This window comes from Nuphar pumila, chromosome 15 (assembly GCF_984573655.1).
Source record: "Nuphar pumila chromosome 15, dmNupPumi1.hap1.1, whole genome shotgun sequence".
Lineage (NCBI taxonomy): Eukaryota > Viridiplantae > Streptophyta > Magnoliopsida > Nymphaeales > Nymphaeaceae > Nuphar > Nuphar pumila.
The window spans coordinates 17,632,509-17,653,716 of record NC_143263.1 but is presented as its reverse complement, the minus strand read 5'-3'; the positions used below and the strand labels follow the sequence as shown (position 1 = coordinate 17,653,716).

Below are 21,208 nucleotides of genomic sequence, written 5' to 3'. Positions count from 1 at the left end.
TCATAGAACCAAGGATCAAATAACCTTCTGTTAGAGCCAAACACCGACAATCTAAACTGAAAAAATCTGAGGTGCACATAACTTACCCCAACAAACATGTTTGGTTCAAACAAAAGTAATATGGATCCAGAGGACAATCACCTATCAATCAAACCCAAGACAAGTATGAACACGACACTAAAAAATAAAATGACTTGAGGTGTACACACCAGAGTTGCCAGTCGAGGAAGCGGGAGCGAGAAGCGATTTGGGAAGCAGAAGCGGGAAGCGAGGCACTTTCAAAATTTTAGGAAGCGGAAAGCATGGGACGACTTAGAAGCGAACCAGGAATTATCTCAGAAGCGAATCGAGAATTATCTCGGAAGCGACCTAGGAAGCGAACTGGAAGCGACCTAGGAAGTGAGGGGGAAGCAAAAAAAGAGAAAAATAAAAAATAAAAAATAAAAATACAAAAAAATGAAAAAAGGGAGAAGTGAGCTACCCATTTTTTTTAGCGCTTTCCAACACGTTTTGGAAGTGCACGACATTTCACGCTTTCGAAACGTGCTTCGAGGAAGTGTGCTTCCCCATTCCCTATGGCACTTTCAGTAACTCTGGTGCACACAACTCACCTCAATGACCAACTCTGGCTCCGCAACATCGGGGTGCACAAGAAACAAATGAGTGATACAACACACTCATAGAACCAGAGGTTAATCAATCGTCAGTTAGAACCAAATCATTTGACAATCTATACTGACAAGAAGACAGAGGTACACTAACTCTAGTCCCATAACATAGAAGTGCATACAACACCCTTTGATAAGGCTAACCAAATAATAATGGATGTATCGAAAGATGTGTAATGGACTTACAAAGCCAAATAATAAAAACCTTGAAAGACACGTTCTAAGGAACAAGAATTGAAGGACATGTCTTAGCTATGATACCAATGCTGTAACGCCCCAAGATTTAAAACCCGAAAAACACGTAAAACTTTTTGTTTTATAACAACTGAAAAATAACTTTTTTGACTTCGGTTGAAAACCTCAGGCGGGTTACAGATTCGATCGATAACAGTAAGACAAAATAACACTTATAAATAATTCAGATCAAAATAAAAGTATGTTTATTCCAAAATAAACCATAATTTTTTTACAAAATTAGTACAAACAAGTACTTAAAACTCCAGTTCTTGAGAAGGGACGATGACGGGCTCTCGACGCCTCCATAACTTCCCACTACGCTCCTGCAACTATTCAATACCTATAATTTGTAGGGGGTCAATATCCACAAGCTCCCAGTAGAAATACGATAATAGAAAACAAATACATAAAAACAAGCATGGATGAAATGACACTATTTTTCATGTAAGTAAACAATTTTCAGTGCAGTTAATAATCAAAACGTAACTGTTCAATATCATATGCATTAACTATACTCATGCGTGATCATTCAATTCATGAATGACTTACCTGTACAAGTGAATCATTCACAATGGGCATGAATACCTTACAATTCTTTCATTTATGTTTTGTTTTCTTAGATGATGCATGCCATGCTTCACTATATGCACAATGCACTTTTTGTTTATCTTTCACAATACTCTTTGGGTACAATAAAGACAATATATGGATTAAAGGCACGACCCAGGGGGTACATTAAATCAATTGGTAGCTTATTACCCTGACCTTGCTCATCTTTTTCGGTTTTAGGTGTGGGACAATAGTGTCGAGAGAGAGCTCCCACCACCACCAACTTGATATATCATAATTATTTTCAGTTGAAACAATCTCACTACTATCCTGCGGCATCGGTGGTAGCTATTTCCTAGCTTCATGGCTGGGAAAGCAACCCTTCGTGCTTATCAATATCCCATGAAGTCCAAAGTACCACTTACCTTCTCATTGTAAGCCTATATGCACATATTTCATTATCAATTTTCTTGACATACATGTTTAAACATATGTAAGGCACATATGATTTCATATTAAACTTTCGTAGGGTTCTTGGCGACCCATTCAAGTCACTATAACACATATCAGTCCAGTTGATCATGCACAAGGTCGAGAGCTATCCATTTGGGCTCGAGCCTTCGTAAAACAATAATTGCATAACACGTTCTTTATCATGGACATTATGCAAATCATACATCATTCAATATTCATTTGTACTCATGCATCAAAATTTGGTCTTTCATTCATATGCAAACTTTAAGACAATTATGATTGCGTAATAATTCAAAAACATGCATATTAAAAAGCATATATCGTAAATCTATATTGTACTCTTGCATCTAAATTTGGTCTTTCATTCATATGCAAACTTTAAGACAATTATGATTGTGTAATAATTCAGAAACATGCATATTAAAAAGCATATATCGTAAATCTATATTATACTCATGCGTCAAAATTTGGTCTTTCATTCATGTGCAAACTTTAAGACAATTATGATTGCGTAATAATTCAGAAACATGCATATTAAAAAGCATGAACCACATACATACATTTGTCCGTAAAATTCTGAAATACACTTGTCGGAATATGTTCGGAAACTTGAACATATACATATTTTCATTTGAAACATATTTGAAATACTTGCGTATGGAAAGTTTCAAAACTTGATATATCATATAAATATACATTTTTCTCATAAAGCATGCAATACGAATAATTTTCAAAACTATATATATATATATATATATAGCATTTCAAATAACATAAAACTATGCATGTATGTAAGTTATTATAAACCTAACTTGTGATGCGTGCGGTCTTACGAAGAATAAAGAAATCTCAAAAATACCCTTGGGGATTCTCCTCAATAAGCGTGTTGATCGTATTCGCCAATGATCCGAGTGTAGACAAAAACTTGCACTTGTCTTCATGGGGTGTGCCACAAGAGGGTCCGATGGTGGAGATGTGGGTGAAACGCGGGTAGTGCCGGGGCTGCGTTCGTCGCTGGCCTGGGCTTGGCTTGGCTGAACCGAGCTAGGTGCAGCTCGGTCGCGATGGTTGCCGGCAAGGAAGCGGCCGACTGGGGCTGGGTTTTAGGCAAGTTAAGATGGAGAGGAAGCCGGCGGGGGCTCTGTTGCCTATGTCGGAAAGCCAGCAGCGGCTGGTGCTGCTGTCGGTGGCGAAAACAAGGAGCCGCAGCAGCCAAGGCTGTTGCTGTAGGTGGCAGAAAAACAGGAAACGACAGGTGATCTGCCAGAAAACAGGGGTCGACAGGTCTCCGATCAGAAAGGGGAAGGGCTGGGGGATGGCACTGTGCTCGGTAGAGGCAGCAGCAGTGGCCGTCCGGCCACTGCGTGTTTGCTGAGGAGGAGGGAACGAGGCAGCAAAAAGGGGCTGCCAAAAAAAAAACATGAAAAAGGGAGAGGAAGGAGGCTGTGTGGCAGAAGGGTTGCAGGGCGGTAATGACTGTGATGGTGGCTGTCTGCAGGAGCAGAGATGGATAGCAGCTGGGCTGGGTGGCCCTGGTGGTGGCGTGATGGTGGTTGGGTAGAACCAACGAACAGGCTCGCTGGTTGAAGGGACGCGAGGCGCTGGTCGAAGCTTTGGGTGTACTGGTTGCCTGAGGCTGCCGGTCTGCGCACAACAAAGAAGGATGGCAGCAAGGTGAGTGCTGTGATGGAGTGGCAGCAGGAGGTGGTGGTGATGACAGTAGGTGGTGGTAAGGGAAGTGGGTGGCGATAATGGTGGAGACGACAACAGTCGGTGAAGGTTCACCGTGAACCTCAAATAGAGAACACGGTGGGGGGGGGAGAGTGAAGAATGAGTGAGGAAGGGAGAGGGGGTTTATATAGGAGAAAAAGAGGGTTGAAACATGATATTTTTGGGGGGAAAAATAAGGGGGAAGTGAAAATTTTTATTTTGGTTTTAAATTTTGAAAACCATGTAAGTATTTGGTTTTAGGGGGAAATCCAATGGTTTGAATTTGGGTTTTGGTGAGACCCTCTTGGGTCTCATTGAAACCGAATCCAAATTACAAATATTATATATATATATGTGTGTATATATTTTATTAAATTCATTTGGGTCCAATTAGACCCAAATCTTATTCATCTAAAGTTAGATCAATTTGGACCTTAGGTAAATCCAAACCAATTTCATAGTACACTAGGAAGATCCATTTGGATCTTAAGTAAATTCAAATCTTGTTTTCTTAAGTAGGATCTATTTGAGTCTCCATTTGGATCCATATCCAGACAAATTTGTTTTTCCTTCATGGGATCCATTTTGATTCCAAATGTATCCAAAAGTCTTATTTCTGTATTGGGATCCATTTGGGTCTCCAAATGGACCCAAAACTCACTTTGCTTAGTGGAATCCATTTGGATCTCCAAATAGATCCAAAACACTTTCTATATTAGAGGAGATCCATTTAAGTCTCAAATGGATCCAAATCCCTTCTTGGTCCGGTCCAAACCCTGATATGGGTCTAAACCAGAGTTACCAGTCGAGGAAGCGGGAGCGGGAAGCGATACGGGAAGCGGGAGCGGGAAGCGAGGCACTTTCAAAAATTTAGGAAGCGGGGAAGCGTGGGACCACTTAGAAGAAAATTCCGAACCGTCTCGGAAACGACCTAGGAAGCGAACCGGAAGCGACCTAGGAAGCGAAGGGAAGCGAAAAAATGAAAAAAAATGGGGAAGCGAGGGGGAAGCGTGGGGGAAGCGTGGGGGAAGCGCGCTTCCCATTTATGGGAAGCGCGTTTCCCATAAAAGGGGGACGCGCTTCCCATAAAAGGGAAGCGCGCTTCCCAAAAAAGGGGGACGCTTCCCCTCACGCTTCGGAAGCGCGACGTTTCGCGCTTCCGAAGCGCGCTTCGGGGAAGCGCGCTTCCCCTTTTGCCTAGGCGCTTCTGGTAACTCTGGTCTAAACTCTTCCCAAATCCATTTGGGTTGACCCAAATCATACGAAGATCCAAATACTTTGCAAATATCTCATAAATTTCCCAATTAAACATTAAATAACTCGAATAAATGTCAAAATATTATCGATAATGAATTTGCGAATTAATCAACCGATAATTTTCTAGAAAAAAAGTATTTAACCAGAATAATTCACAAAAAAAATTCTTTTTCATTCATTTTGAAATTCTGAAAAATTTGTGGACTTTACATCTCTAATGACTTCTACGCAAATGAGGAAGTCGGCCCTCAAGAGATATTTAAAACTAAAAAAAAATGATTTAGCCCCTTTTAAAGTATGCCAATACACCCTGTATTGTACGATACACCCGATATGGCTACAATACACACTTGTATCGCGATACAAGTGTATATCGTATCGATTTTTCCCATAGTTATAATACGTATCGTACCGTATCGTACGATACAATGCAATACTTACAACATTGGGTCAGACAATGTCCATCTTATTGTGAATTCTTTAATATTTATACAAAGAGATGGAATTAGGAGTACTATATCCTTCCTAGCACTTTTGGTGATGTTGAATATCTATCTACGGATAGGGATGGCAGTGGACCGGGGGAAAGCGGGGCCCCGCCCCGCCTCGCCCCGTTTGGACCGGGGATGGAGGCGGGGATGGACATGCACTTTTCCCCGCCCCGCCCTGTCCCCGCTACGATCCCCGCCTCAACCCCGCCCCGACCACTTTTCTCCGCAATATCCCCGCCCCGCCTTATCCCCGTTTGAACCGGGGATGGAGGACATGAAATGGGGATGAAGGCGGGGGTGGAGGATAAAATCCATCCCCGCCGGGGATGGAGGCGGGGGTGGAGGAGGATAAAATCTTGAGGCGGGGCGGGGGTGGAGACCTTGTCCCCCGCCCCGCCCCACTGCCATCCCTATCTACAGACTATGGTCGTGGAATTAAGTTTCAACATGTCATGATGTTTGTTATGTAATTTTAGCATTTATACAGGAAAACTGAATGTATTTAATGTTATCTGAACTGAATTGGGGAAGATATTTAGTTCCATGAAAAGTTAAGTTGCTGCTACAACCATGAATTCTGGTGTATGAGTGCTTTTATTGAAACAAATAAGATGGACTTATAACCTGTGTCCGCACCATGATGTTGCTGAATTTCTTTATAGGGCTAGTAGTCTTGGAGTCAGGATTGATGGAAATGGTTTTTATTCTTAGCAGCAACTAATGACAAACTTTGATGTTTGGGGAACAAACATTCAGACATGAGAGATTCAAAAAATATATCATACCTGGGCCTCTGCTTGCATTGACAGTATTGCCAACTCAATCCAAGGGATTCAAAATTCCCTTAATATTACCAATGCAAGTTCTAAAATTATAAAGGACAAGAAAGCTGCTTCTAGTAATGCAACTGCTTAGAATTGAGGCCGGCAGCAAAAGTCCATTGTGTTAAGATGTAATGTCTTTTACCTTTCTTGTGTGATACCCCTTTCTTTTGTATACATGATTATCTATAGGGGTATTCTTGTAAATTTATTTTAGTTAGTTGTAGAGTCAACTATTTTTGTCTTTTTGTGTAACAAGGGGTCGACCCCAATACAGTGTTGTAATCTCTCATTCTTTGTGCTAATGAAGGTTCACTTTGGTTTCTCTCTTTTTGTTCTCTCAACTTCTTCCTCTTGAGATTCATCTACTCAAAATACATTGCTGATATTAACATAGTCTAGAAATTTGTTACGGTAGTCAAATGTTTCATGATAGATACGAATAAAAACCTGAAATCAAGACCAAGTCATCCAGTCAATAAACTCCATAAACTGGTTCCAGGGAAAACATTATTTGTCTCCTCTAGAATTTAGGTTTATTCTGTTGGACTACCAGTTGGTAGGAGAAGAATTAGAAAGATAAAAAAGAAACTTGGAAAAAGAAAAGGGGGAATAGAAATGAAAATGAAGATGTATTTGGATACCTGAAAATGCTGGAGAGGGATGGCGTGCTGTTTCACATATCTTTGAACATAAAGGTTTTACTTGCAGGACTTTTGCATTGATTGCTATCCTTGAAACTTGTGTATATGTGATGCAACTGCGTTGGAGGAGGAGTGAAAACTAATGGCCCACCGTGAATCGGTGTGGCTGAACTTCTTTATTAACTCAGAAATGTCCAATAAAACAATGGGAATATGCAATAACAGTAAGGAAAAGTAAAGGGAAAACAGCAATCAAATAGAGAAAAGAAAACTGCAGAAGAGAAGTCGGCTGGGGTTGTTTTCAATCTTCAATAATCCTTCACGCAACCCTAGACAACCTCTTAAAGACTGTTTACTGGACCGGGTCGTGGGTCCAGATTTGGATCCGACCCACGATCCGGTTCAGTCTTCCTTTGCAGCTGGTTCTGGGGCGTGCGAGCTCCACCACGCCTGACGTAGGTGCGCAGGGGTACCTCCCTGCGTCGTGGCTCCATCCCTGCAGGTGAGTCATCTTCACGGGGTCTTTCATCTGCCCTGTGTGGTGGATCGAGTGGCACGATGGGCCCAATCGGGTCCTGCCCTGCATCATTCTCCCCTGGTTGGGAAGAAGTCGGCTCTGTCGACTTGTTGTTGCCACAGTAAGCATATAGACCAGCCACGTTAAAAATAGGGGAAATATACCAATCATCGGGCAGCTCAAGGAGGTAAGCATTCGAACCTAACCACTGGAGGATCCTAAAGGGGCCATACTTCTTAGGACTTAATTTGCTATAGGTACCGACGGGAAAACGCTCTGGACGCAGGTACACCCAGACAAGTTGATCGACCTCGAAATGGACATCACGACGACCCTGATCTACGAAAGCTTTGTAGGTCTCGTAGCTTTCAACAAGTTTGGTCCGGACTTGTCTGTGAATGTCACGCATATATTCAACGGCATTCGGAGCTGGAGCTGAGAGATCTGACACAGGGGCGAGGTCAACGACATGGGTGGGAGACCGACCATACACTACTTGGAACGGGGATTTACCAGTGGACCGGTTAATGGAGTTGTTATAGGCGAACTCGGCTTGAGGCAGAACGAGATCCCAAGTTTTGACATTTTCGCCCACTAAGCTCCGTAATAAATTTCCTAAGGTGCGGTTCACGACTTCGGTTTGGCCATCAGTCTGGGGGTGATACGCGCTACTGAACTGGAGCTTAGTTTTCAACAGGGCCCATAACGATTTCCAAAAGTGGCTCATAAAACGCGTGTCGCGATCGGAAGTGATTGTGTGAGGTAGACCGTGGAAACGGGCAACATCTTTGAAATAATATGAAGCGACTAAAGAGGCATCGGTGGTGCGTTTGCATGGAATAAAGATAGCCATTTTGGAGAACCGGTCAACAACTACTAAAATTGAATCAAAACGACGTGGTGTGCGGGGAAGGCCCACGATAAAATCCATGGACACATGCTCCCACGGTCGTTCAGGAATTGGTAACGGGGTGTACAGACCACTATTCTGACGATGACCCTTGGACACTTGACACACATGACAACCTTGGATAAACTTGACAACATCTTTGCGCATTTTGGGCCAAAAGTATCGTTCATCTAAGAGAGCGAACGTCTCATCATGCCCGAAATGCCCTGCTAACCCTCCTTCATGTAATTCAGAAATCAACTAAAGCCTGAGGGAGAAATTGGGTACACATAATTGGTTACCACGGAAGAGGTAACCATTATGAATACAAAAACGGGGGTCAAGGTTGCGAGCGGAGGAGGTGCACCCTTTCCAGACTTTGTGAAAATCAGGGTCCGTAGGGTATAACTCTTTGCATTGTTCAAAACCTATGACCTGCACCGACATAGTCATCAACAGGCTGTTCTTCCTACTAAGAGCGTCAGCCACCTTGTTCAGGGTACCCGATTGATGCCGAAGCGAAAAGGTGTACTCTTGCAAGAAGCTGACCCACTTGGCATGACGAACACTCAACTTTTTTTGACTGTTCAGGTACTTCAATGCCTCATGATCCGTGTACAAGACAAATTCCTTATAAATGAGATAATGCCTCCAATAACGAAGGGCTTGTACAACGGCATAAAACTCAACATCGTAAGTGGAATATTGGCACCTGGCCTGAGTCAGCTTCTCGCTAAAGAAGGCGACAGGCCTACGATTCTGACTCAAGACGGCGCCAATCCCCACTTTAAAGGCATCACATTCAACCTCAAAGACTGCACTAAAATCGGGGAGGGCTAAGACAGGGGCACTGGTCATTTTGTCCTTGATGATCGTAAAGGCTTTGCTAGCCGCTGGCGTCCAATGAAAGCTAGTACCTTTTAGGCACTCCGTGATGGGGGCCATAAGGGTACTAAAATTCCTCACTAAACGTCGGTAAAAGGTGGCTAACCCGTGGAAACTACGGATCTCTCCTATAGTCTTTGGGGTAGGCCAATCGACAATCGCTCGGACTTTAGCAGGGTCGGCCTTGACGCCATCAGAAGACACAATAAACCCTAAGAACACGACACTGGATGTCATAAACTCACACTTCTTGGCATTGGCATACAATTTTTCCTTTCTCAAAATATCTAAGACTTGACGCAGGTGACTCAAATGATCAGACAATGAAGAACTATAGACCAAGATGTCGTCAAAGTAGACGACAACAAACTTCCCAAGACACGGACGCAAGACTTGGGTCATCATGTTCATAAAGGTACTGGGGGCATTAGACAACCCAAACGGCATGACTAACCACTCGTACAATCCATCACGTGTCTTAAATGCCGTTTTCCACTCGTCTCCCTCGCGTATACGAATCTGATGATATCCGCTTTTTAAATCAATTTTAGAGAAAATGGAGGCACCGGATAACATATCAAACATATCATCTAAACGAGGAATGGGAAAACGGTATTTGACTGTGATGCGATTGATCGCACGACTATCGACACACATGCGCATGGACCCATCTTTCTTAGGAGTGAGTAAGGCAGGAACGGCACAAGGACTAACACTCTCACGAATGAAACCCTTTTGCAGTAATTCCTGAACCTGTCTTAACAACTCAGTGTGCTCGGAGGGGTTCATGCGATAAGCGGGAAGGTTGGGTAGACTCGACCCGGGCACAAAATCAATGGCATGCTGAACCACCCTTGTCGAAGGTAATCCATCAGGAAGGTCATCCGGCATAACGTCGCGGAATTCCTCGAGAAGAGGGGCAACATCCGCGGGAATGGACACATGCGAACTCATCACTGGCTTAGCCACCAGGGCATAACAATAGCTATCTTCCTGGCAGTGGTCCAGGAAAAGCCGGTACGAGAGGCCTGCGAGTCGGGGGACTCGCTCGGGTTTGTCAACTGTGGGGAAACCTGTCTCCCGGATAGGTAGAAGGACGATCTTATGGCCGTTAAAGATAAAAGAGTAAGTGTTCTTGCGGCCATCGTGAGTGGTCTGGAGATCAAACTGCCAGGGACGTCCCAAAAGAATGTGACACGCATGCATAGGGGCCACATCACACCACACCTCATCGTGGTAGTGTTCCCCCATGGAAAACCGGACTAGGCAACGCTGAGTGATGGGAACCTCATTTCCTTTCTTGAACCAGGCCATCTTATAGGGTTGGGACAACTTTTCGGTGTTGAGTTTCAAGGTAGACACCACACTCTCAGATACCATGTTCTCACATGCTCCGGTGTCAATGATGACATCACAAGCGTGACCTTCACAGTTGCATCGGGTCCTAAAAATGTTATTCCTTAGCCATTTCGATGGGGTCAATTCTCGGGGTGTGGTCAACACATGACGGATGGACAACAAACTTTCGACGTTGCCGTCGAACTCTATAACTCCCCGCTCATCCTCAACCTCCACTAATGAATTGTCCTCACTATCACTCTCACTTGCGGACTCGACAATCCCTTCAACCAGATGGGTGTTCTTGCTCACGGTCGGACACTTGGACGCGACATGTGCTAACTCTTGACACCTAAAGCAACGAAGGGTCGACTCAGTAGGTTTGGTTTTGGACCGGGTGTGGAAAGCTGGACCTGACTGGTCAGGTTTGCTAAGGTCGGTCCTAGGTTTTGAATCACTAGGGGAGCTTGCTCCCCTGGTTGGGAAACTCGGCTTGGGTCGGCTAGAGGGCTCATTACGGGTCGTCCGATATTCCTGCCTCCGCTTCAGCTTGTCCTCGATGTTCATGGCATAACTGCTGGCTTGATCTAATGTTTCGACTGTGACACAACTAAAATCATCAGAGATAGCAGGGCGGAGACCCGAAATGTACCTCGTGACCTGCTGACGAGCTGTTTCCTCGATCTGCACACGCAGGGAAAGACGATGGAACTCCGCGGTGTACTCTGCTACAGTTCGGGAACCTTGGCGCAGGGTCAGGTATTCCTTGTAGGCTCGCTTGGCGTGATCCGAAGGCACGAACTTTGACTGCATCAGTCTTTGCATTTCCTCCCACGACTGTACGCGCTCTAATCCCTGCCGCTCCCTTGATCGTTGTAGCTCCACCCACCATGTCTGTGCTAGGCCCCTCAATCGTGTAGAAGCTAACGAGACACGACGATGTTCAACAACTGTGTGATAATCGAAGAAGAACTGCACTGCATAAGACCAGTCAAAAAACTGTTCCGCGTCGAATCGCCCCGCAAACTCCGGAAGATCCAATTTCACGCCATAGGTGGAAGAGTGGTCTGACGGTCTCTGTTGTCGCGGCTCCACTATCCCTGCAGGATGCTCATTCCAGAAAATGTCGTCGTCCCAAGCTGCTTCATTGCCCATATGGCGGTATTGCTCGTCGGGATGCTGGTGCTGTCGAACTCTCCCGATGGGGGGTCGGCAGTCGGGGCGCGCCGGTTCCTGCTGACATTGCCTCGGTCGGGTTTGCCCGTGGGCGGGCACCATCTGCGGCCGATATTGTGGTACTGGAATGACGGGAAGTCCAAGGTTCGGGGGAGGGTTCGGTTGAGGTTCTGGTGCCGGACGGGTAGAATTGGTATAATATGGTTGTGGGTTAGGAGTATGGTGTTGGGCCGGATATTGGGTTGGGTTTTGGGTCAGGTTTGGGTAAACAGGTTGGTTTGGGTTTGGGTAGGGGTATGGGTATGGGGTTTGGTGGGTATATGGATGGGTTGACTCGCCCGATGGGATGTGATTCGGGCCCACTCCTACACTACTCGTCGGACCCAGATATGAGTGGGTTGGATCGAGGTTCGAGTTGTGGGGATAGGAAACTTGGTTTGAACTCGATCCCCGATCCATAGCATTATGGGTCTGGTTTTGACCCGGCTCAAATCCAAACTGGAGTTCCGTCCGAGTCCGATATGGGTTAGGGTCGGTCTGAGGTATCTGTTGAGGGTCGGGACTAATGGGTTGGTTCTGGCCCGGGGCTGCCCGCGAACCGGAACCAACTAGGTAGGCTGGGTAAGGGGTGTCTAGACCCAAACCCGTTCCCTGAGACCCAATGGTTGGTCCCAGTGACACAGGCCTGGGTCCTGTTGCATTACAAACTGGATTGGGTCTTCTTGGATCTGGGTCCATCAACAAAGGTTCGCCCATTCCAACTCGCAGGGATGCGGCTACGGAGCCTCCCCGTGTGGGGTCGGGGAAGGAATGCTCGTCTCTCCCAAACTGGACTGATAGGACCGGGCCAGTAGCAGGGTCCAGCGTGACGCTGGGCCCCTGCCGACTCAGCTCACCCTGCGACACAGCCCGAGCGAGTCCCTGCCACGATCCTGGGCCCGCAGGTGGGCCCAGCGCAACATTGGGGCCCTGTAGGCTCGGGCCGAACCTCAGCGCACTTGTGGTTGCGTCTGGCCACGCGCCCTGGCCTGCAGGTGGACCCAGCGTACCGCTGGGGCCCTGCAGGCTCGGGTCCACCTGTGAAGCAGGCGATCCAATCAACCTTTGTCGGGAGTGGGGTGCTCTTACCAGGGCATCGTTGTTCGCCGGGATCCCCTGGTGCTGTCGTGAGGTGTCCGGACCATACACGGATGCTGGAACTGCTGGGTAGGCCGGACCCTTCGTGGATGCTGAAACAGGTACAGTCACTCGCTGTAGAGGTATTGGCTGGTGTGATTCAGCCCCTTGGAGGTTCAGATTTGCAGACACGCCATCATCGACGTCAACACCTGGTATTGTGCACGTCCACTTGCGCGACTCGAGTGCTGTCAAACGATCGTCCATCCCATCCAGCCTTTTCGATAGGCCTGCCACATCCCGGGTCACGCGCAACACATTCTCCTGGATTTTCGTCAACACCTCCATGACACGCAGCATGGGATCTTCGCTGCTCGCCTCTTCACGCACTTCGCCTTGTACCGGATTGGTTCCCTCCTCAAGAGCCATACCGCTGATGAAGTTGGAACGCCCGCTGCTCTGATACCACTTTGATGCAACTGCGTTGGAGGAGGAGTGAAAACTAATGGCCCACCGTGAATCGGTGTGGCTGAACTTCTTTATTAACTCAGAAATGTCCAATAAAACAATGAGAATATGCAATAACAGTAAGGAAAAGTAAAGGGAAAACAACAATCAAATAGAGAAAAGAAAACTGCAGAAGAGAAGTCGGCTGGGGTTGTTTTCAATCTTCAATAATCCTTCACGCAACCCTAGACAGCCTCTTAAAGACTGTTTACTGGACCGGGTCGTGGGTCCAGATTTGGATCCGACCCACGATCCGGTTCGGTCTTCCTTTGCAGCTGGTTCTGGGGCGTGCGAGCTCCACCACGCCTGACGTAGGTGCGCAGGGGTACCTCCCTGCGTCGTGGCTCCGTCCCTGCAGGTGAGTCATCTTCACGGGGTCTTTCATCTGCCCTGTGTGGTGGATCGAGTGGCACGATGGGCCCAATCGGGTCCTGCCCTGCATCAATATGGTTCTGTAACTCGGTCCTAATTCAACCTCTATATACTTATTTGGGAAACTTTTGTGGAGTGTCATGTCCCTTGCTATATTGTGAAATGCCTTCTTCCTCCTTTATGCTTTTTGGTCATGGATAACTCCATAATACTTGAATTTGCGAAATATGAACTGAAAGTCAGATAAACCTGAAAGTAGATATTGGATTATGTGCAAACACTTGGTTAGACTCTCTCCCAAAACCTGAGCTCCCATTCATGTGCTCAATGAGTCCCCTCCTAGAACAGTTCTCTAATCTTTTTAGTATGTAACTGTGGTATTTCACACTGAATACTAGGAGGAAAAAGGAAAGAAAATTTCTCTTTCATCATACTTTTTGATTGTGTGAAATGGTTCCGAGTGCTCCTCGAAACTGAGTCTGTCAATAGCTTTGGCACTCTAAAAATGCACGTGTTCGTCAAAGTTACAATCAATGGAATAGTGAACCTTCTCTTCATCTTAGGCTCTCAGTACACAGTTACGAAAATAGAATAACTAAAGAATGCTTTTCTTCATGAAGCTTTTCAATTTTCTTTTCCAAATAGCCTTTTACTTTTAGAGAGAATGATGGATTTGTGGATACTGTGGGTAGTTTTGGTCCATTCTTAAATCATGTCAGGCTTGTCCTATCAAAAGGTACTGCCTGCCTGAATGTTTTGTTTTTTCAATTTACTCTATATAATGAATTCTTTTTGACAATGGAATAAGGGGTTAATATTTATCTCTGTATCATTATTCAGTTTGCTGTAAGTAGATTATGCTCACAATGGTTGACATTTACTTTCAACAAAATTGCAGGCTTCTTTAGAAGTTAATATCTTCTCCTTGTTAAATTATGTATCGATATTTGTAATCTCATATATATTTATATTTATATATATAGATACATATACATATATACTACGTATATATGTATATATATCTATATATATATAAATATATATATTTTCTTATCCACCCAAAAGGGTATTTATGTAAATTCCTGTTTTACGCATATTCCATTTTGGAATATGCTTGTAACTTTGCTTTTTATTTTTCCTTTTCTTTTTCCTTTTTCCTTTTTTTTCTTTTTTACTCTTTTGGTTTTTGCGCCACATAGGGAGGCTCCCCAAAGAGTAGTTGGGGAGCCTCCAACGGTCACATATGTGACCGTTGGGGGCTCCCAACGACTCTCTTGGGAGCCCCCTATGTTGCTCCTTTGCTTCCTTATAAATAGGGGCTTCCCCCTCTTGTATTTCTTATGGCTTTGAGTCAAAGCCCAAGTTCTCAATAAAGTGATTCCAATATTTTTATGCCGTTGTGCATTTGTGAGTTTTTGTGAGTTGTGCTTTTGTGCACAAGTGTTCTAAAGTGTTTTTATTGTGCATGTGTGCCGGGTTTATTATCAAGAATATTAAGGTCTTGATCTTAGTATCTTGTTTGGAGATACTTTTACATTTGCATTTGTGAGTTTTTGTGAGTTGTGCTTTTGTGCACAAGTGTTCTAAAGTGTTTTTATTGTGCATGTGTGTCCGGTTTATTATCAAGAATATTAAGGTCTTGATCTTAGTATCTTGTTTGGAGATACTTTTACATGGTATTAGAGCTCCGTTGAAGAAGGAGGATCGTGCATCTCTTCATTTTTGAAGTACCTCGAAAAAACATGCCTTCAAGTTATTGATGTTTTGAAGTGGATCATCTCCTTCGGGCAATATTTTAGAAGCATCTTTTGACAAGAAAGATTTGAAAATCATTTGAGGTACGTGTTATTTTCTATCTTCTTCCCTCTCTAATGGGTGAAAAGACTCCTACTTCTCCCTTGGTTTTAAACTTAGTGGTTCGAACTATCATGTTTGGGCCGGCAATATGGAAGCCCATATCAAAGGGAAAGGTCTTTGGGGGTACGTTCAAAGTTCAATATCGGAACCCGAACCCAAACTTACAATCATAGAAAAATGGGATATTAAGATTCTTGAAGGTGAAGATAGACAAAAAGCCCTAGAAGATTATTCAAAAAGGCATGATGAGTGGGAAATGAAGAACTTCAAAATCTTGTATTGGATTTTTTCATCCGTAGAAACCAAGATCAACGCCAACATCATTAAGTTCAAAAAAGCCTCCGAAGCTTGGTTGTACCTTGAAAAAATGTATACTTCAAGGGATTTATCTCACAAATATTACCTTCAAAAGAAGGCATTGACCCTTCAACAAAACGATTTGTTTATTCGAGAATATTTTGCCGAACTATCATCTATTTGGGATGAGCTTGCTATGCTCGAACCAAAATGGAGCGGAGAAGCAATCGAGTTAAGACACAAACAACTAGAGGAAGATCGATTCTTCAATTTTCTAAATGGACTTAGACCCGAATTTGAGCAAATTCGGTCCTCTCTTCTATCCGCCTTCACATCTCCCTCTATTGAAGATGTTATCACTAAGCTAAGTGGTGAGGAAACTCGTATGGGGATTAGTAAAAATAATCCTAGCATCCTTGCTGCACCTTCTCAAAATGATTATGAAGCGTTTAATGCTGTGTCAAGACCTGAGAATAATATGAAGGCCTACAAACCTCCTCATTTCAAAAATCAAGGTCAAGGAGGAAATGATCGATATGGCAAAAAAGACTATAGCAAATTAACTTGCCATTTTTATAAAGAACCCGGGCATATCAAACCCATTTGCCCCAAATGAAAAAAAATTCTTGCCGCGGCTATGGCATCCCAACCAGAGGAACGACCTTCTTCATCAAATGAGCCTCTTTCCCTTCAACAAATTGTGGATGCTCTTCGACCTCTTCTCAAAGGAGGCATTTCTGGAGCCGCTATGTCATCCTCCTCATCTCTCAGTAAGACATTTTGGCTCCTAGATTCCGGTGCATCATTTCACATGACTCCAAGTTCTTGTTTTCTTTCTGATTTTTCTAAAAATTCTCTTCCATCTTTTGTCTCAATGGCGGATGGAACACCTCTTGAAATTATAGGAATGGGCAGTTTTGAAAAGCAAGACTTCTTTATTCCAAAAATTCATCTTATACCAAAACTAAACTTAAATTTACTCTCGGTTTCTCAACTCTCGGACTATGGTTGCGATATAAAATTCTCTTCTAATAAATGTTGGATACAGGATCGCCAGTCCGGGAAGTTGATTGGGGAAGACTCTAGGAGAGGAGACCTCTACTATGTTGATTTTCTCAAAATTCTCAAGAACCAATTTTGTAATGTTGCTCAAAACAAAGATATTCATGTATGGCATAAGAGATTGGGTCATCCCAACATTGTTAAAATCTCTTATTTGCCTTTTATTAAGCATCTTTGTAATGAAAATTTTGTATGTAATGAATGTATTGGGAAAATGAAAAGTCTTCTTTTTTCTCAAAGATCCATGTTTACAACAAAATCTTTTAAAATTGTTCACTCCGATGTATGGGGTCCGGCTCTGGTAATATCTAAAGGAGGTTTCTCATACTATGTTATCTTTGTGGACGATTACACTAGATTTAGTTGGATATATTTTCTTAAACATAAACATGAAGTTTTCTCGATTTTTAAAACATTTCATATGATGATTTTAAATCAATTCAATGGAAGTTTAAAAATTCTTAGAACCGATTCAGGTGACGATTATCTTTCCAATGAATTCAAAAGTTATCTTGAAAATCATGGTATTCTTCATAAAAAATCTTGTTCTAAAATCCCACAACAAAATGGGTTGGCTGAACGAAAACATAGGCATATCATTGAAACAACACAAACTTTGCTCATTTCACAAAATATTCCGAAAAGACTCTGGGCTGATGGAGCCCTTACATCAGTCTATCTCATAAATAAACTCCCATCAAAAAACTTGAACAAGGTTTCCCTATTTGAAAAATTATACGAAAAAGAACCTGATTATAGCAGGTTAAGGGTTTTTGGATGGAAATGTTTTGTCCTTACTGATAAAAATGACAAACTCTCCCCCAAGGCCATTCCTTGTGCCTTTCTTGGTTATTCCGAAACTCAAAAAGGTTTTCGTTGTTATGATATTAAAAATGATAAACTATATGTTTCCAGAAATGTAAGCTTTTTGGAAAATATCAGTGGGTTCGAAAAACTTGAATCTAATGACGAGAATATAGACTATTTTTTTCTGTTTGATCTGTTGACTGAAGATGATGATACTAGTGATGATGAGTCGAATCAGAATGACTCAAGTAATAATGAAACCAATTATGTGCCCCCAACGTCTCATCAAGATGTCAATGAGGAACCACACAGAGATCCCATAACCTACACTCATAGAGATAGAAATTCTTTCAGAAGTGCCCTCGAAAGATATGATGATGCTAGTGGGACTACTCCTCAAAGTGAGGAAAACCTTCGTAGGACCGAAAGACAGAGAAAACCCCCTACTGGGTTCATCTCATATGAGTCTTTTTCACCTAAATATAGAGCCTGTCTAAGCGCCATTCACTCTTACATAGAACCTAGAAACTTCGAGGAAGCACGAAAATGTCCTGAATGGATAGTTGCTATGGATAATGAACTTGAAGCTCTAATGAGAGCAAAGACATGGGAATTTCAAGACCTTCCTAAAGATAAGAAAGCAATAGGGTGTAGATGGGTGTTCAAGGTTAAGACTAAGAGTGATGGGTCCCTCAAGAGATACAAGGCCCGTTTAGTTGCAAAAGGATATAGTCAAGAATATGAGATTGATTATGAAGAGACCTTTGCCCCGGTAGCTCGAATGGTCACCGTCCGATGTCTTATAACCGTTGCCTCAATCAACAAGTGGAACATCTATCAAATGAATGTTAAGAATCTGTGTTAAACGGAGTTCTAAACGAAGAAGTGTATATGGATGCTCCTCATGGAATGGAGTCTCCTAAAGGAAAAGTGCTTCGCCTTCGAAAATCACTTTATGGTTTGAAACAAGCCCCCAAGGCTTGGTATGATAGGTTTAACTCCGTAATGTTTGAAAATGGTTTTTCATCCTGTTTTACTGATACTGCTTTGTTTGTTAGAAAATCTAATGCATAGATTGTTATTTTATTTCTATATGTGGATGACATGCTTATAACCGGAAGCGATTCTAAAGGGATTAAAAGCATAAAATCAATTTTAAAGGATAAGTTTGAAATGCCTGACTTGGGATTTTTAACTTATTTTTTGGGTATTGAGGTAGCATACTCTCATAGAGGGTATTTTTTGTCTCAAACTAAGCTTGCATCTAAGATTATTGACAGGTCAGGTATTACAGATGATAAAGTTTGTGAAACTCCTGCTATAGTAGGAGCTAAAATGAAGATTGATGATGGTGTTCTTCTCTCCGATCTTACTCCCTACAAACAACTTGTAGGATCGTTGATGTATCTGAGTACCAGATATCTCACATGCAGTGCATACGGCAAGTCAGTTTCAGCATGCACCAACTTTTATTCACATGAGTGCCGTCTTACGTGTCGTAAGATACCTAAAGCATACTCTTAATAAGAGAGTTTTTCTGTCTTCCTTTTCTGAGTTAAAATTAATTGCTTATACTGACTCTGATTGGGGAGGTGGCCCAAATAACTGTCACTCCACCACTGGTTTTTGTGTATTCTTATGTGATTCTTTAATCTCATGGAGATGTAAGAAGCAACAAAAAGTTTCTCTATCTTCGACTGAAGCTGAATATCGTGCCATGACAACTACTACCATGGAAATTGTATAGATTCATCAGCTGCTTGAAGACATGGGATCACTATTGAAGGACCCACTAAGCTATGCTGTGATAACAAGAGTGCAATATACATTGCCAAAAATGATACTTTCCATGAGCGGACTAAGCACATTGAAATGGACTGTCACTATGTTCGTGAAGCCTACTTAAAAGGAGTCATTGATCTACCTTATGTTACCTCAAAATATCACTTGGCAGATTTTTCCACCAAAGCCTTATGTGCCCCAAGATTCAACTTTCTCCTTGGCAAACTCTCGGTCATCTTGCCCTAAGTTTGAGGGGGGGTGTTAAATTATGTATCGATATTTGCAATCTCATATATATTTATATTTATATATATATAGATACATATACACATATACTATATATATATGTATATATATCTATATATATATCTATATATATAAATATATATATTTTCTTATCCACCCAAAAGGGTATTTCTGTAAATTCCTGTTTTACGCATATTCCATTTTGGAATATGCTTGTAACTTTGCTTTTTATTTTTCCTTTTCTTTTTACTTTTTCCTTTTTTTTCCTTTTTACTCTTTTGGTTTTTGCGCCACATAGGGAGGCTCCCCAAAGAGTCGTTGGGGAGCCTCCAACGGTCACATATGTGACCGTTGGGGGCTCCCAACGACTCTCTTGGGAGCCCCCTATGTTGCTCCTTTGCTTCCTTATAAATAGGGCTTCCTCCTCTTGTATTTCTTATGGCTTTGAGTCAAAGCCCAAGTTCTCAATAAAGTGATTCCAATATTTTTATGCCGTTGTGCATTTGTGAGTTTTTGTGAGTTGTGCTTTTGTGCACAAGTGTTCTAAAGTGTTCTTATTGTGCATGTGTGCCGGGTTTATTATCAAGAATATTAAGGTCTTGATCTTAGTATCTTGTTTGGAGATACTTTTACATTTGCATTTGTGAGTTTTTGTGAGTTGTGCTTTTGTGCACAAGTGTTCTAAAGTGTTTTTATTGTGCATGTGTGCCGGGTTTATTATCAAGAATATTAAGGTCTTGATCTTAGTATCTTGTTTGGAGATACTTTTACACTCCTATGCTTGTTTCTTGTCTGAACCAGAGTTACCAGAAGCTTCATAGATAGGTGGGAAGCGTGCTTCCTGGAAACTCGCTTTGGAAGCGTGATACTCGCTTCCGAAACTTGATGAGAATCTCGATTCTCCCACACTTCTCCTATGCTTTTCACATGTTTCATCTATTCTTCTTATATGTTCTCTCTACTTTTCATGTTTTTTGTGTTTCCTCTCACGCTTCTCACCCACTTCCATGTGCTTTCTCTAAATTGGCAGTCATCATTTTCAGATTTTGTTAAAAATTTAATTCTTACACTAAAAAAATCATGAAATTTAAGAATAGTCACTTTTATTTTAGTTTTTATTTGTGTTCCATTTCGATTTCCATCCAATTCTTATATTGTTTTTTTTATTCCTCGCTTCCCGCTTCGTATATATTTTAAAATACATCGCTTCTCCCTTCCGCTTCCCGTATCGTTTCCCGTTTTTGCTTCCTAGTCTGGCAACCTTAGTCTGAACCTTTGAAAATGAATCATGATGCAGGTTTTTCTTTCTTCCTTTCTCATTTATGTCCAATGCAGGTGTTGACAATGGGGCAGAGGGTGTCCTTTGAGTACTGCGGAACAAACTATATATTTACTGTCAATCAGGCTGTGGTGGAAGGCAAGGAAGATGGAGGCACAGAAAGAGGAATTCTATCTTCAGAGACCTATTTTGTATTCGAAACTTCTCCAAACTCAGGAATTAAGGTA

The 21,208-nt window shown here is 42.7% G+C and overlaps 1 protein-coding gene across 1 annotated transcript in view; it reads left to right on the top strand.

Annotated features, from left to right (window-relative positions):
- The window catches only part of LOC149814664 (vesicle-fusing ATPase-like), a 113,674-nt gene that overhangs the window by 30,653 nt on the left and 61,813 nt on the right, over nucleotides 1-21,208 (top strand). The window contains exon 5 of the mRNA XM_089989986.1: nucleotides 21,038-21,205. Coding sequence (XP_089846112.1) covers nucleotides 21,038-21,205 — 168 coding nt within the window. The remainder of the gene's footprint in view (nucleotides 1-21,037; nucleotides 21,206-21,208) is intronic.